This window comes from Calonectris borealis, chromosome 18 (genome assembly GCF_964195595.1).
Source record: "Calonectris borealis chromosome 18, bCalBor7.hap1.2, whole genome shotgun sequence".
NCBI lineage: Eukaryota > Metazoa > Chordata > Aves > Procellariiformes > Procellariidae > Calonectris > Calonectris borealis.
In genome coordinates, this window is record NC_134329.1 from 12,027,634 (window position 1) to 12,044,352 (window position 16,719).

The following is a 16,719-nucleotide window of genomic DNA, read 5'->3' on the forward strand; positions in this document are numbered from 1 at the left end:
GATGTTATGGTGGGAAATTGTAATGAAACGGGCAGTGCGAAGGCAGTGCTTGGAAGGGCAGCAGTCCCGTCTGCACTTTGCACGGCAGTGGTCCTTCGCCGACCGCAGTGAGCGCTGCCAAAAAGCTGGAGTAGAAAGGGAAAGCGAGTAGTTATCTCTGCAGCCTGCTGCTGCGAAAGGAAACTGTCCCTTCTATCAATCTGTAACAAGGACTCTTGCTGAAATAGGAGTCCTTGCCACACCTCTGTTGCCTTCCTTGTAATCAAAAGCTCCTTTCTTTCATAATAATCTCCATTTTAATCTAGTACATAAAAGCATTTTACTCTTATGGATTTCATTAAACTGCCTATTCCAGCTCTAGCAATACTGTGAACCTGACGACTCAAAAACGTGCTGAAACAAAGTTAGGTAGAAGGGATCAATACCAATTTATCAGGAAAAGGCCAGCCCAGGAGAAGCAAGAGGCTTCAATAAGACACAAGAAACTCAGCTTGAGGAAAGTACCATCATATCCCCTGTTCCAGCAATGAAACACGTGTTATTTCAAACTTATACACTGCAAAATGTTGCAAAACAAAAACCCCCCTATTATTCTTTCAGACTAGTTTGAACTTCCTATGATTTAACAAAGATGTAATCACATCCGCAAAGATCCCAGAGTTCCTTATGAACACCTTAAAAAGTAGGAATGAATCATTTCCTTGTACGACAATCAACTTTGCAATGCCGTGGTCTTGGAAATGACAGTTGAACACTCAAAGGCAAGCACTCAAAAGAAAATAAAAGCATTTAATGCAAAACATTTTACCAAAAGTTTTTACAGCAATTTCATATAAATGGAATCTTCTCTTAAAACATGAAACCACCAATATAAATGTATTGTTACAAAGCTGATTACAAAATCGTCTCCTCAGCCACGTAGAGAGGTAGGGAGGGTATTTCTGTCATCTGAAAACACCTAAGATGAACTGAAAAGTAATGTTCAGGATCTAGCCTGCGATGTCTAAGTGATGGTAACACACATACGTTTTTGGATTGAAACATTAAAACTCCACAGGCCCATAAGGCCTTTATTAAACTTCCTAATAATTTGTGGGTATGCAACAGAAGTATCTGAGATGCCTGTCTCAGACGTCTATGGTTTTCCCTAATGATGGGAAGACTGATGTCGGGGCAGACTTCGGTGTGTGTCCCCCTGCAAGGAGCAGGCTTTAGGGATGGTTTAAAAAAAAAAAGAAAAAAAAAGTTGTTTCTATTCCTGCTCAGTTGCTCCAGGCTGTAGCTTCTGGGACCCGAGGGCAAGTTTGAACTGGTGTGTCCTGGCCCCTCTGGCTGCCCAGTGGCTCAGGGAAGGCCACTGGGAGGAACAAGTGGTGCAGCTACCCCAGGCTCCCCCTCTAGATCTGCTCCTTCCCAGTCTGTCAGGGACTTAAATGGGTGCAGAGAGCTCTTTTTGGAGTGAGCGAGGCCCTTCGGAGACTGACAGCAGCCAGTCCAGCCAGGAGGCAGGCCCGCAAAGAGCAAGAGACAGAACTGGTCCTTGTTGAGAACGAGCAAAAGGCAGCTGGGAGGGAAGGGCAGGACGGGCTGGAGCCCTCCCCTCCCCTCCGCAAAGCACGGCAGCAGCACAGGCGCTTCCCCAGCACATGAATTCATTCCTTCGCTTGGCAGACTTGGCTCGTCTGGAAACGATTACCTGTAAAAGCAGCTCTTTCACCAACGTGGCTGTTCACTGAAGTAGCGTCCAGGCTGGGCTCTGCCTGGTCTGCTGCCAGCCAGGCAGAGAAAGGCTCCAGCTGATCCCCAGCGGAGCTGGGCTGCCTGCTCCCCGCTCAGCCAAACAAAAAGGCCTTCGAGGAAGATGCCGTGGGGGGAACACAGCTCTCTAGAAAACAAAGCCACATTAACCAGCCTTAACAAAGCAACAGTTTTCCTCCCCAGTGGACGGGCAGGCTGGTGCCTTCCCTCCCCAGGACAGACTGTCTTTCGGGCTCTTCGGGGACACGTGGGAGGCCGCCTTTTCTTTTTTTGCTGTGCTGCTCCAGTGCTAGGCTCCCCGCGCTGCTACCAGGAGCTGAAGTCCCCGAAGCCTGTGCTCTTTTTCTCTTTCTTCGCAGCTGTGCTGGTTGAGGGCCCATCATCTTCCACGCTGCGCTTCCTGGAGCCAAAACGAAAACAACTGTCAGGGACTGTTCACTGTTCGGTGCGACCAGGGCAGCTGGATGCCTTTCCTCTCCCAGCAACAGCTAGGCTGGAGCCAGCCCACCCCTTATCAATTAGCGAGGAGTACGAGCTCCGTGCCAGCACGGGGACCCCGGTGGGGGTGGGGGTGGGGGCCTTTGGCGTACCCAAAAGGAGGGAGCCTGTGTCAGTCTGGGGGGACGGTTCAGGTCAGGCTTTGAACACTTCAGGAACGTCTTCAAAACCCAACAAGTTCTCCAGGCCAGAGCTGAAGATTTAACAGCTGTACTTTTTCAGCACAGTCACAATGAAAATGTGAGCCACAAGTTCTCTCCCCGCCTTCTCACCTCCATTTGTGGCAGCAAAAGGATTTATGGCGAATCAGGTGTAAAGCAGCTGGGCAAGTTTTTCAGATCCTTTCCTGTTTCTTGAGCACGGCTGTTGCAGTTGCTGCTGCTATTCTCAGCCTCTCTCGAGCAGAGTTTGCAACCCCATGGAAACACTACGCAGCCAGCTCACGTACCGTGGTTTTATTGTCAGATATCAGTAGCCGATAGGAGAACCACGAACCCTGAACCTGCCAAAGGGCTGCTACAGACCAAACTCCCAGTTTCAAGGCAGGCTGCAATGAGTGAAGGACTAGGAAAGAAAATTCTTTTCTATACTTCTTGGCCCTTTCCACAGAGCTGCAAACTCTGCCTGGGTTTCCTCTCTAAATACAGTGCAGAATGGCAGCAATTTTAAGCTGAACATAATATTTTAAGGGGCAAGCAATATTTTGTAACCAAAATGTTTAACTGACACAACAAACTGACCTACATGGGCTAACATATTTTTGTTCTCACAGTTATGCAAATGCCTGTAAGTCACGCAGGCACATACAAGCTGATTAAATAGCTGTCCAGATCTGTGTATGCATAAATACACGCCTTTATGCAGCAGACAGACAACAGCATTTTTGCAAATGCTTTCAGAGAAGTCTGCAAAAAATCAAGTGGAAGGCATTTATTTTAATTTATCCAAAACTCATGCAAAGCTGCCACTCGGGTGGGATTCTGTACTGTCCTTAGGAAAGCAAGGGATGCTGCCAATCCCGACGGGTGTACAAAGGGTGTCTGGGAGAGGATGCTTTAGGACAAGCCTGTACAACCAGCCAGGCACCCTGGAGCTACTCGCCAGACGCCCTGTGCTCCCACAGCAAGCCTGGGAACCTGCTCCCCGTTCCGGCCATTTCAGTTGTGCTGGTACAACTGTTTGTGCAGCTGAACAGGGAACCAGATCAGCAGACTGATATGGGTTTAAGGCAACTACTTCGTGCAGGGGAGAAGCTGCTAAAAGAGCAACATCTGTGGGACCGTGGCCTTCAGAAATAGCTGCAGAAGAAGAGGAGAATAAAAGATGGTGTAGGAAGTGACACAGTACAGTTCCTCAAGGACTTCTGAGTTGTGGAAATAAATCTACAGTTCTGAAGTCAGCACACGCTGTTAAAGACCAACTTGGTCATATTCAAGTGCTAAAAGAAAAGCTCAGTTAACTTGTAATCTTGAAAAACAACAGAAGTAGAGGGAACTCTTGACTCTTAGGACTGCATGAAGGTGTCTTTGCAAAGCCTGCTGGCACAAACCAAATATCTGAGCAATGGCACTGGACAGGGCCTGTGTCCAGCAGGAAAGGCAACTAAAACACTCGACAAAGATCAGATGGGCGGGGAACTCACGCTGCAGCCATGTTAATGTATTTTCCAATCCCCTGCCGGTAAGTTTTAGGAGTCTGGACCTCTTTCTTTGGTGGGACCACCTCAGCTTTTGTTTTGGCTGCTTCTTCTTCTAGCTGGACTTTCTCTCTTTCTGCAGCAACCTGTGGGAAGCAAAGAGTGCAATCTGTTGCAAGAGCTAGTCCAGAGTAAGGAGAAAATGTCTACAATTCTTTAAAGCATTCTAAAACAGCGATCAGCACTGCTATGATTACAGGGCAGGCTTTAGGAGACAGACCTCAAGGGCTACTACAAACAGGCTGTCTGCAGCCATTATGACAAGACTCCTCTCTTCTCACCTGCAGCTACCCACAGCTACTGTGGGCATTTGGAAAGGAAACCACTGGAAGCGTGACGGACTGGGAGCCGTGCCAGTTACAAGACCTCTCCGCTGAAAGAGCGGCGATGATCCTGGCACACAAGGCAATGCTGAACAGCAGTGTTTAATCTTAGCTTGCCAGGGGGCTGCCCATGTTCAAAGAAAAGGCATTAAGTTACAAAGTACTCCAAAAAAGAGCTTTGGCCTTTCAAAAAAACCAACCAACCAACTATCCTCACCTGGGCATCTGCCTCTTCATACGGATCAACAAAAACAGTTGTTGTCTGAATTCGTATTTCCTCCTGGGAGCAGAAGAGAAGAAAAGCAATTCAATCTGATGATTAATTGCGCCATCTCCCCCAAGTTTGGTTTTCAGAGAAGCAGCAGCGGGGTGAACCGCAATGCCACGCGAGGCCATATGCGTTCGCTCCCTCCTGCACAGCCCCTGGTGCTTCACACGTACCTTGGGACGGTCTGTTTTTGGGTCACTTTCCACATTCTCCATAGCAGTCAGAGTCTCAAAGCCACCAACCACCCTAAAAGAGGAAGGACACTATTTCCAGCTGTCACAACACACTCAAAATATTCCTGCACCCTTACATCTAATATCTAATTTGTGCCCATTACTCTAGCAGATTTTTAAACCATTGTGTTCGGGGGAAGGGGAATCAGCAACTGTATTTGGAAGACCTAAGATAATGTCATTCAGTGCGGAAGGTAAGCATTTTTTCTCAAATCTGGAATTTGAATTTAGAATTAAACAGAACATGGAAAAGTCAAACACTCAGAGGCAGAGCAAAGCCATTTGTCCAAAAACCCCGTAGCCACAAAAACTAGCCAGATGGAGAACGAGCGACCATGGACAGCCGTCTGTGCAAAAAGACACAAACCCATTCCAAAATGGGTTCACTTGCTAATGCTACATCCATCCATTTGGAGCTCATTTGTTACTCCCATGAGCCTTGAAGAATAACCCAACAGACTTGGTCAAGAAAGCAAATGTTTTCATTAACTTCTGATTTTTTACCCTTTTTTTTTTTTAAATTGTATATTAGACCGAAGAGTGATATTAGAAAGAAAGTGAATGGTAACTACAGCACTATTGGAGAGCAGTGACAGAGCTGTCCGTAATGACACCAGTAACGCAGAAAGCGCAGGACTGCTCCAAAAGCACATCACGACTCTGAGCTCGTGATGGCTCTGGGAAAGCAGCAGCACATCGAGTCACAGCCACAAGATCACGCTGGGACACTTTTCATCACAGTTTTTATTTACGAGGATGTTAGATCCCCAGCCTCTCATTTTTCAAGTCAACATATCCAAATACTTGCTTCAAAATGTTTAAGAAAGGCTGAAGACTTTCTGGACTGCTGTATGCTAATTTTCAAAAAAAGTGTGGAACAATGGGAAAGTTCCAGAAAAGGATATTTAGAAAGGATAAATGGGGTGACCCAGATAATTATAAGCCTGTCATCCTGGCATCTATCCCAGCAAAATAATGGAATAGCGGAGACAGGACATGATTAAGAAAGAAAGGAAATAAGTAACAGCAATCAACAAGGTTTTGTGGAAAACAGAGTCTGTCAAACAACCTTCCACTTTGAGAGGACAGATGTGGTTAACCAGGGATAACAGTGTCCGTGGAACAGACTTCTGGAAGGCGGCTGATATTTTGATTGAGAAACCAGAACAATATGAAGCGAACACAGCACACATTAAATAAAAAATTGGCTGACAGGTGTCAAAATCTAATTTTAAATAGGAACCACTGAGTCAGTACGTTTCCAGAGGGGTCCTGCTGGGATCAGATCTTGGTCCCAAGGTATTTAACACTTTTATCCACATCATCATCCCCAATTAAATTTGAAAACAGCTATACTTAGAAGAGCAGTAAATAAAGATGAAGACAGGCCGTTCATGCCGAGCGATCCAGATCCCTTAGAAAAGCAGGCTGTAGCTGGACAACATCTGTTTTAATAGAGCCAAGCCACATGGCCAGGAACCAAAAATACAGCCCATATTAATGGCTGTGGGACAATGGGAAGCAGCCGTAATTCTCAAAAACACTGCTCCTGGAGCCAGAGGAGTTTGGGGCCGGGAGCTCGGCCATCGAGGCGCCCAGGGCTGCCCACGGGACGGGGCAATCCGAGAGCCAGCAATCCTCCAGCCTTTGCAGGGTGGCAACTGTTTTGAAGCCTGATTGCTGGGATTACTGGGAGTCCAGTACCAGCACAGGTAGGCTGTCACGGGCTGGGCAGATGAAATGGAGGAAAATCAAATTAAATGAAACTGGTGGAAAAAAAAATTAAACTGGTGCAATATGTAGAGTGTTTTATCACCTAACTCTGCTTTCATATCAGAGAAATGAGCAATACCTCAACCAAAAGACGCATCATATTCACAGGTATTTGACACATTTACTTCTACCAGGATACCTCACTCGTGCAGGTGTTTCACAGCCAGGCAGCCCTCTCCCGTCCCAGCACGACAGCCTGCCCGGCCAGCACAGGAGAGGCCGCTGGCTATCACTTGTGATGGTCTCAGCTGAGAAATACCACCACCACCACCACCACCACCACACTATTTACACGCCTCGCGCTCCTCGCAAGAGCCACGTTAACCAAACGAAACAGGCCGACCACCGTGGTTTGAGAGGCAAGTGGGTCCTTCTCATTCCACACCCCTCGTGCTTAGTGCAGCACCGCCGCCCCTCAGTGCCGCCCCGCCGGCCGGGACAGGCACCAAACGTGCCCCAAAAGACAGACCCCATCACAGAAAATAAAACTATGCAAGTGAGAGAGGATGCTGCGCAGCACCTGCCTCCAGCAGAGCCGTCCTCGCTAGCGTTTCGTTGCTGCTGCACTGCTCCCTTTACTCCCCATGGGCCTGTCAATATTCTGTAATCAGGTTGTGACTTTTAAAAGCAATTAAAAAAACATGTATGCAGGCTAGAACAGCCTCATCCATTTGCAACTAGAGGTAGCACACTGGGGGAACTGGCACAGGGCTTGAAGACCCTGCGTGAACTTTGGAAAGTTCATGCAAAAACTCAATTTTAAAATCCTCCTCCAGGCCAATATCAGATTCACTTATAATACTGATGATTAACACACAGCCTAAGATATACTCACTGTATTTTAATTGTCCCTAAAGGAAACTTCTGATTTAATATTGGAGGATTTTCTAGCCAACAGCTCCATTCATTATCTGCTCATATGTTTTCATTTAATTAGGTTCTGATAATTTCAAATAGCCAGATCAGCTATGCACTGCCAATCTCAAACGAGTAATCCCTCAGCCCGTAGCTAGACCCCCCACAATATTAGCTGCAATATTAGCCCGAATCTTCGTTCGCTATGCTAATTAAACGTTATTTGGAATACTTTGGCACTTGTACATTTTAAAAGGCTGTGATAGACATGGCATTCACAGGTCATCAGTAAATGACCTAAATAGGCTATTTTGACATGATTATAAAGGGCTAAGGGGGAAGAAGACAAAGATGCTATGCCTGCAGAGCATGTCATTCTCTTTTCTTCTTAGCTTCTTGTCTCTAAAATGGAAAATTGCTTTCTTTTACACCCCTGCATTCTCTAACATTTTGCACAGAGTATCTCTATGCACATTACAGTGTCAGCACAGTGAACTGTCAATATAGGTTTATGTCTTTAGACACTGCCATAACACCAATAAAAAATAAAAATGAATTTGAATACAAACCCCCAGCTCGGATAAGAGAGCTCTGACCAGAGGAACTGGAAATAATTTACTAGTCACTTTTGTTCACAGAGCACTTGGAAGCCTTGCCAAGAATCAGGCCCAGCTGAGGCTGGTGTTTCATCCGTGAAAATTAAAATCCAAAAAGGACAAGATCTGATTGCAAACATCACCTATCCAGTAAAAACTGAACTACGCGTTAATCAAGGCGCTCATGGCTGGATGTAAAAAAAAAAATGGAATATTTCAACTTAAACCGCAAAGGATTTTGCAAACTTTCCTTTGATTTGTCTAAGCAGAGAGACGATGTACGTGCAAGCTCTCAAAACGTTACATGTGTTATTGTCAAACCTCATGATGCTACATTGCAGCACTAAGATCAGTTTGACGAGATGTAACGTGTCTGAGCCCATGCGCTGGCATCCGTTACAGCGATTGCTCCTCACAGAATGAGGAAACCAATACGCCGGAGTAGTTTTGGGGATTCTTTGCCTGTCCCACAACACATATTCTGGTTGTAAGAAGAAAAGCTCACAGACATCTTGCCAAGAAAAAAGCCCATACAAATCATATGTAGAAAAGACCATCAGATCAGTACATTAAAGCATTAAGAAAAAAACTCTAAAGAGAGCACCACTATGTAATATTATTCTAATATCCACTAACTTTGAACAAAAAGAGATAAAACCTGTTCTATGAATAAATCTGAGTCTCAGCATAAGGAACTCTGAACCTCGTTTTCATTAAAACAAAATGCAAACTCCCGAAGTTCAGACTAATACCTCTTTATACCCTTTCCACGTGCTAAGCGTGTGACACAGACGGTGACGGGACTCCTTTCTCATTCAACGTCACTTGTGCTAAGTTGGGAGCACAGCAGAGCAGGGAAGGGAGAAGGGCAGAAACAAGTTTAACCTTTTCCACTGTTTCTGGCTCTGTTTCTTTTATAAGGTGTCACGCATGCTTTGTCCTAAATTGACCAAGTGAGGTTTAAACAGATGTTCAGATGACATCCTACAGTGAAAAGGATGATACCTTCAAGACACCATTTACATTAGAACAACCAGTGAAACCGAGGGTTTGCTGTGTACTTCCAGTAGATGTTGTACAGAGAAACGATGATCTCAACTATATATATAGCTCAGTATCCCTGAGACAGCTTGTTGTATTTTTAGAGGAGCTTGATAAATGTTGCATTACATTTAAGCATGGATGACAAGGTAGGTACATTTAGGCTTTTTTCTGTCAGCATACTAATGAAAACAAAAATGTGCTCTTACTCGTGCAATTCTGTTTTCTTGAAAACTGAGCTAAGTTGGCACTGGAAATCTTTGCATTTCAAATTTAGAGATGTTATTTAAAATCTTACTTCTTGTTAAGGATCCTTTATGTAAACTAGTAACCTTGCTCCGTAACCACTGCCAATGTCTTTGCATGAAGTACAAGTGAAATATCTGGAGCGAGCTCTACCCATTTGCAATATGCCAATGGAAGTCACGCTGCTACGTTAGCTAGTGCTGCTCCCAAAGAACTCTGCAGCTCCCTAGCAGTCTCACAGACATTCACACATGGACTTCCTATTTCTCGTATTTTTGTTTAGAAGAATTATAGGAATTAAGCCTTATGCAATGCTGGGGATGGCAGCGGTCCAAGACGATAGAGTTTCCTGGTCAGAAGACGATACAAGAACAAGGTCTGGACTTTTTCAAAAAAATGCTTTCAACTAGAAACAGAAGCCAGAAAGAAACATTGTTGTTTTGTAAACACATTCTGCCCTCAAGGTTATTTTTATAAAAAGGAGTATGTACATTTATATACACACACAGAGAGAACAATCTATACATGCACAAACACGTACACTCAGGACAAAATGTTTTCTATGTATACACCCAATCTGGAATGGAGGAAGCAATTCTAACTTGCAACAAGGATACAGTTGAAACATCTCCATCTCTCGTAAGGGCTTAATCTAGCAGGCGAGAGACAGTAATGAAGGGCGCTGAAAAAAAAAAACATTTTGAAACCAGACTCAACAGATGAACCTGGCATGTAAGGACTTCTCAGCTTTGGCACAGGTCCCTCTTCAGAGATCATACAACTGTTTCGGAAGCGATACCAGCCCTCGTGCAGCTCCGACAGCCCAGGCCTCGTGCGGTACAGGACACCACAGCCATGGCTTCCGCAGGGAGGCCTGGTTTATCTTCCCGCCCTGCTCTTCGCTCCTCTCCTGGTGTCTGGGGAGCAGGCTCTGCAGTGCAAAATTAGGTCAGGCTCCCTACGCAGATTCAATAACAAAATCAGCTCTTCTGCTGCTGTCACACCATTTCTGCGTTCTTCAGATGTACTAAAGCAGAAGAGCAACAAAACCAGGAGTTTCCCAGCTTAGAAGCCATTGGGATTCACGAATTCAAATCATACAGGGAATGTTACAAGTGGAAACAGACACTGTGCGTTGCTTAACCGTACCCGGGTAGCTGAATAATGCCTTGTAGTTGTGTTATGTAGCGAATCACTTTAGAGGACAAGAGTTATTTTCATTGCCCCATTTTACGGAATTGCAGTAGAAAGCATTAAACAGGCTAAGGCATATTTAATACGGAGTGATGCTTATCCAAGGAAAGAAAACTGTCTTCCACAAAAGCATCTGGCAAGGGGAGGAGGGAAGAAAAGAGAAGAAAAGAGAAGACTAAGCTGAGTGCACGTCAGCTACTGAACGATGCCTCCAATTTGACCAAGTCTGAGCTTTCCCAAACCACCTTGTTCATTATTTCCGGGAACAAGAGAATTGAAGAATGAGCGGCAGAAACCTCGAGAGACAGTTAAAAGATCTGCGTAAGCAGATACGTGCAGCCACGTACAAACGGGAAAACTGACCTCCATATACTCATCTCCTGTCTCAGTTGCCGCATCCTTTTCTCAATTCTTGACGAACACAAGCGATACTTTTAATAAACACAGAGAACTGCTGCGCAGATCATTTCCAGCTTTGCCACTCTGACCACAACAATCTTCTCTCAGCTCCCTCTATTGTCCTTCTTTTTACCACATCACATCACACCCCATCCCTGCAATCTGCCCTCACTTTCAAGCCCACCATGCTCTGCTTGTCCTAAATCTCACCCAGAATTCACAGAGAGCATTTCTCCCCTTCGGCTGATCAGCATGGCTCGATCGCCTTCCACTATTATTTTAAACATGCACTTTTTCATGTGTACCTTTAGCTTTGGAACAGGCTCCCCAAAAACATCCACAAAGCCATTTCATTTTTCCTTGGTTCTGAAGAAAGCGTGAACTGTTGGTGGAAGGTAGGCTGAAAGGGGTCACTATTGTGACTTTCCTGTATCTATATGCAGTCTCTTTTCTACTTACACAGCTCTCTGGGACAGAGATTATGTTTCTATTTCTGCTTATAAAGGGCAAGTGTACCAGGCCCCTGATCCACAGGAGCTGTGAGCCGTTGGAGTAATAGAAAATATAACAACAACATGGATGGGATGTGCTTCCACCTAAATTTCATAAAGCACGCCAGACAGGAACGTGAGCCTATACTGGTGTTCTGGCTGTAACGTCCCTGTAGCTCACCCAACAGCTGAACTCCCAGCTGTAGCATGGGTGAGAGGGACCCCCCCCAGCCCACATCAGCAGCAGGCGGGACCTTCCCCAGGCAGCAGTCACCTGCAAATGCTTCTCATCCATTCTGTGCAGAGCAAATGCATGTTGGTTGGTTTACATTATCTGAGTTTCTAAATTAAACCTCTTACCAGCCAGCTAGAAGCCAACAAAAGCCACCAGTTAGTTTTCACGTTAATTACAGCATTCTCTAAGTCAGGAGAAATGGTAATTACTAGAAATGGTAATTACTAATTTAATCTAGGCAGCTCTGCTGGAGCAGGAAATCCGTGCAGCCTGCAACACACCTCCAAGGGAAGGCATTCTTCTCTCACTCTCTGCCCTTGTTTTTGCTCCCCATCCACGCCAAATGATCTCCTTTATTTTCAGTAACATCCATCCTCATTATTGCCATGGTGGGCAGCACAATCACGACAAGATGACCTCCCTGTCCTCCAGCCACAGCCTTCTCCTGAGACTTGAAAATTCCAGTGCACCAAACCAGACACGTGCCACCTCTTCACAGTCCCACTGCCTGCAGCTGGTGTGTTTTCCAAACATACTTAACAGCCAAACATCCAACTCTTAATAGCTGCTACTATGCAAAAATTGTGTTTCAAACCAGTGGGAACATGAATAAGATGCAGCTCTCCAGACAAGAACTTTTCAATGTTCCATCCCACACAGGACCAAAAAAGAATAAAGGGGTGGGGTGGAGAACGGTTGCTCTTTCGCTCTTTTTTGTTCTCCACAGTATGGAAAGCCTGCCGAAAAGTTCTATACAAATTACAAACAGGTCAAATTCTGCTCTCAAAGATACATATGTGATGCTCACTAACATGACCCAGAGCCGCACAGAAACAGCTGAGGGTACAGTTGAGATCAGAGTATTTAGGTTTTGATATTAACTGAAATAAGTAATCCTCAAATCTATATGAAAGTCACAACAGGCCAGTAAGCATCCAATTAAGACAATCCAATTTAACATTCATAGAAACAAAGAATTCTTATTTCATGGGTTCATTCTATTCTTAAACCTAGATATTATTGCTAGATATGCTTCCCAGATATTATTGTACTACACAGTCTAAGATCAGATACAGTCAGCAAATCCTGGAAACACCCAGGATCTAAAATAGCAAACTGAAGATGGAGTTTCACTAGAGGTACAATCTCTTGACTCTTTTGGCTTTTATGGCTTTTAAAAACAAATGCAGGTAAAAACAGCTGAAGGATTTTGATGACAGAATACAGATCTTAAGAGCTGCACACATCAGCCTTTTATATTAAATTTGTAGGTAAACTCAATTATTCAAGTATTCAATTTGTAGATAAATACAGAGTGACTGGAATGCATCAGTTCCAGCATCTTCATTTTTCACATTCTTTGAATTAATCTTCATTTACGTGCAAGAAAGTCCAGAGTAAAATTCACCTGCTCTGTGTTCAGGTGAAGATGTCACTCAGTTTTCATGCAGGGAGCCAAACACAATTCTAAAACAACATTTTTAATAAAGTTGTTCCTTTGTGTTTCAGCTAAGAATATTTGCAGTGCTCAGAAAGCAGCATCACTTCTTTACTCTGGCAACCAAGTTCAGATTTCTGTAGTAGCAAAGACAATTAAAAAATTAAGTCTTTCCTAAAACTGCCACTGCATAAATCCCTGCTCTACACTTAACCAGAGTTACCTGGACTGAAGTAATTCCTCTCTAAAGGGCAATGTACAGTGTGAAACATCATTTGAGCTATTTCAGTCATAAGGCACTTGAGATGTTATGCATGGTGCGAAGGCTTCTGGGAGCACACTCCCCGCACCGCAGTAAGCTCAGCTACGCTCTAAACTCTTTCCTGGTGAATTACTGTAAAACCGGAGCACACTGGGGAAACACAGCACCGACACTGGAGGACTATACAGGATGCTCACTGAAGCCAGGTTGCATCCAGAACTGAAGAAGAGTCACATTTTCAGCTGAGCTGTCCTAACCCAAATACTATTTGATGAGGTGGCAAGCTCAGGTTAACAGCATTACCGTACGGGATTTAATGGGATTTTTGCAAGGAGGTCTCAAATTGTGGCTTAAGTGAAAGAGTCTTAAGATATGGGTAATGTAACTCCTCCGACAATATACTTGCTCTCAGCTTTCAGTATTAGAATTTGTTTATGTGGTTTCATCAAATGACAAGAGAACTTTAAATCTTTCTAGGACAGACCCGAGAAAGGAAAAAGAAATATATTTCAAAGGGTGCAATTATTGCAGAATCAGTATTGGAACTAATGGCACTAAAATAATTGTTTAAAATGAAGCCAGTTTCTGCCTCAAGAACTCACAGGCAGAGAAGATGGATTAAATATATCACTTCATTGTACAGCACAATTGTATAACATCCAATCGAAGTAAACAGCACATGCATTTATTTTCAATTGCTGCCTTTCAAACGGATAAAACTATGAAAAGAATAAAAAACAAATCTTCATTTTAAAAAGATTGTAAAATCCTCAGGAACTACCAATGAAACAGGCTGGCAAACTTCCCCTTCCTGCCATTTGCACTGAGGCATTTGTTAGAACAGCTACGCATGACTTGGTAAATACCATGTACCTGCAGCAGAGGAAGCAAAGAACAAACCGTAACATAAAGATTTTGTAGTATCTTCTGTAATAAATACCTTGATCTTTATCACATGAGGACTTGACTGGAAAAGACTTTTGGAAGAGACTTCTTTATAGAGAATGAAGTTCCCTTGCTGCCTTGGCATTGGTAATATCTTTTTATATATATATATACACACACACACACACACACAAACATGTATGTATGTACACACACAGAAGCACACAAATATACAGATTTTATACTGATGATAATTGTCAGGAGTAAAAGAAAAGAAGACTAGAATAAAAAAGAATAAAAGGGGCCAAAAGACCTAACCTATGCAGAAGCTCTATGTTCTATGTCATGATGAAGAGCAGCCCTGTCATGACTAATTTTCCGGTTGACAGCTCGTAAGAGATGAAAGCAGTGTTGAAGAGGTAATCTCTTGTGTCCCAGCAATTAGCATGCACAAATATTAACATGGTTGGTTACAGGACGATGATTACTTTGTTCATGACTCCCTGGAGGGCCACCCACAGAAGGGAAGTAAGGCAACTTACAACGATGGAAGGAGAAAAAAAGGCAGAGTCTGATGACTGATGCGATGTTGGCCACCTACGCATGACCAGGAGAACTGGATTGTGAGCTAGGATTTTGCTCCAGTTCAATTGCAAGTCACTAGGTTCTTCTCGTCAGGCTTCAGACACACAGGACAGCATGTCTGCTACACTGCTGTTCATCCTTCACTTACCTTCCAAAAACTGTATGCTTCTTGTCCAGATATGCACAAGAGCGGAATGTGATGAAGCTGGAAGGAATAAAGACGTACCAGTTAGCATATTATCTCACGGACACTCAACAACAGCCAGTAATGCTTAAAAACAGAGACTGTATGCAACAGCTCTCTGAGAGAAGACAAGCTCCTCTCTGGGAGGCCCGCTGGCCAAACATCCTTTAACTCCTCTGTTTTGTGGGTTTTGTCTTGGATTTCTGGAGTTTTGACTTCCCGTTTACTAACATCCCTAAACAGCACTCCAAGCAATGGTGATTTGCACAAAGTCCAAAATTAATGTGAGCATCTGCCTCCTCGGCCAGGCAGGCCCTGGGAAGCTCATGCAGGACAGGGAGACGTGCGTCCCGCTTGAGAAGTACATTTCTTGTGCGTGATTGGGAGCTCGTATCCAGCAAACAGTTATTTAACACAACAGCCCTCTGCCAGTGTAAACTTCTATCTTTTAGGATATTTACTTTTTGCATTTCTCTTCCATTACATTGGCCTGTCGGTGATCCATTTCTCCTCTGGACAGAGCAAATTTGTGCTTCGGATACAAAAATGGCAGAAGAATACTTCAAAGTGTCAAAAGTAACGAAAACCTGTGAAACTTGGATTTTTAATTTTTAATTAATTGGACTTTCAATTTTCAGGGTTGTATTTTGAAACTTAAACATGGGAACTAAAATACCAAATCCAAAGCAACCTTTACTACTGAAACCTTTCTCTAAAGCTTAACGCTTCTTTGGAAGACTTGAACTACAAGCGTATGAGACAGAGGTTTCCACACTGTGGTCTGCAGACCACGATAGCCCAGCTTGGCTGGACATGCACGGCTGGCTCTCCTCCCTGTCTCCATCTGTTACACTACATTAGAGACAGCTAAAAATACATAAGCATTCCAAAAGCACTTTTCCATATAAGCAACTGCCTCAGGAAGTTATATGATTGCAAATAGGAGGGGCTGCAATCTGCCAGACAATCTATTAAGACGTAGCTTGCCCTAGGAAAGCTTTGAGATGCTGTGCAGAATGCAAACTCCTACACAGGGCAAACATTACAGCTTAGCCTTCTGCATGGGTTCTTTGCACCAGTTTATTCCCAGATATCAAATACTTAAGATTATCAAGTGGTCAGTTATGTAGCATTGCAACAGAAAAAATCTGAGCAGTAGCAAATACACAGAGAAAGCTTCTCATCCATCACTGCAGTCAAAATAAAATTAAGGACAATGGAATTAACATAGCTCGGGATGATCCCGGAGGAGAAGTCCTGGGCATTATTTGAGCATCACCTTACACAGGGGACCCAGCTCACTCTGCACTGCAGTGTCTATCACCTATGGGAGAGCTATTCACCCAGTTCCTAGGGTCATAACAGTTGCCAGAAGTGTCTAAACACTGCCTAGGAAGTTTTATAAATATGGGCAGCTGGAGTCTCTCAAGGACTTTGCATATAAAGGAATTTCATATTTCATTTGCAAATTTTAGGGAAACATACCATCACATCTACAGCACCAGATGATGTGACTCAATATGGCACATCACTCATGAACTGTCTCTAACTTCTGTTTCTAGAATCCTTTTTTTTTTTTTTTTAAAAAAAAAAAAAGCTTCTACTCTCCCCTAATTTAGCACCTGAGTGCTGGCAATAACATTCAAATCCAAAATAAGCTCTCCAGCAACTTGATCCTGCAAACAGCCCAACGAGTTTAGCCTTAAGTACGTGAGTAAGCCTATTAAAGGCCCTAAGACAAGCACTTGCGTTTAATTAA

General features: G+C 43.9%; 1 protein-coding gene across 3 annotated transcripts in view; it reads right to left on the reverse strand.

Moving 5' to 3' along the window:
• Positions 1 to 769: 769 nt before the first annotated feature.
• The window catches only part of PPIL2 (peptidylprolyl isomerase like 2), a 75,260-nt gene continuing 59,310 nt past the window's right edge, over positions 770 to 16,719 (reverse strand). For 2 of the 3 annotated variants that reach the window (XM_075167980.1, XM_075167981.1), the window contains 5 exons: positions 14,925 to 14,981; positions 4,717 to 4,789; positions 4,493 to 4,555; positions 3,899 to 4,038; positions 770 to 2,158 (listed from right to left, as the gene is read on the reverse strand). In XM_075167980.1, coding sequence (XP_075024081.1) covers positions 2,065 to 2,158; positions 3,899 to 4,038; positions 4,493 to 4,555; positions 4,717 to 4,789; positions 14,925 to 14,981 — 427 coding nt within the window. In that variant the 3' untranslated portion in view covers positions 770 to 2,064. Of the gene's footprint in view, positions 2,159 to 3,898; positions 4,039 to 4,233; positions 4,400 to 4,492; positions 4,556 to 4,716; positions 4,790 to 14,924; positions 14,982 to 16,719 lie in introns of those variants that run through there. The other variant, XR_012676496.1, reaches the window with a different exon arrangement.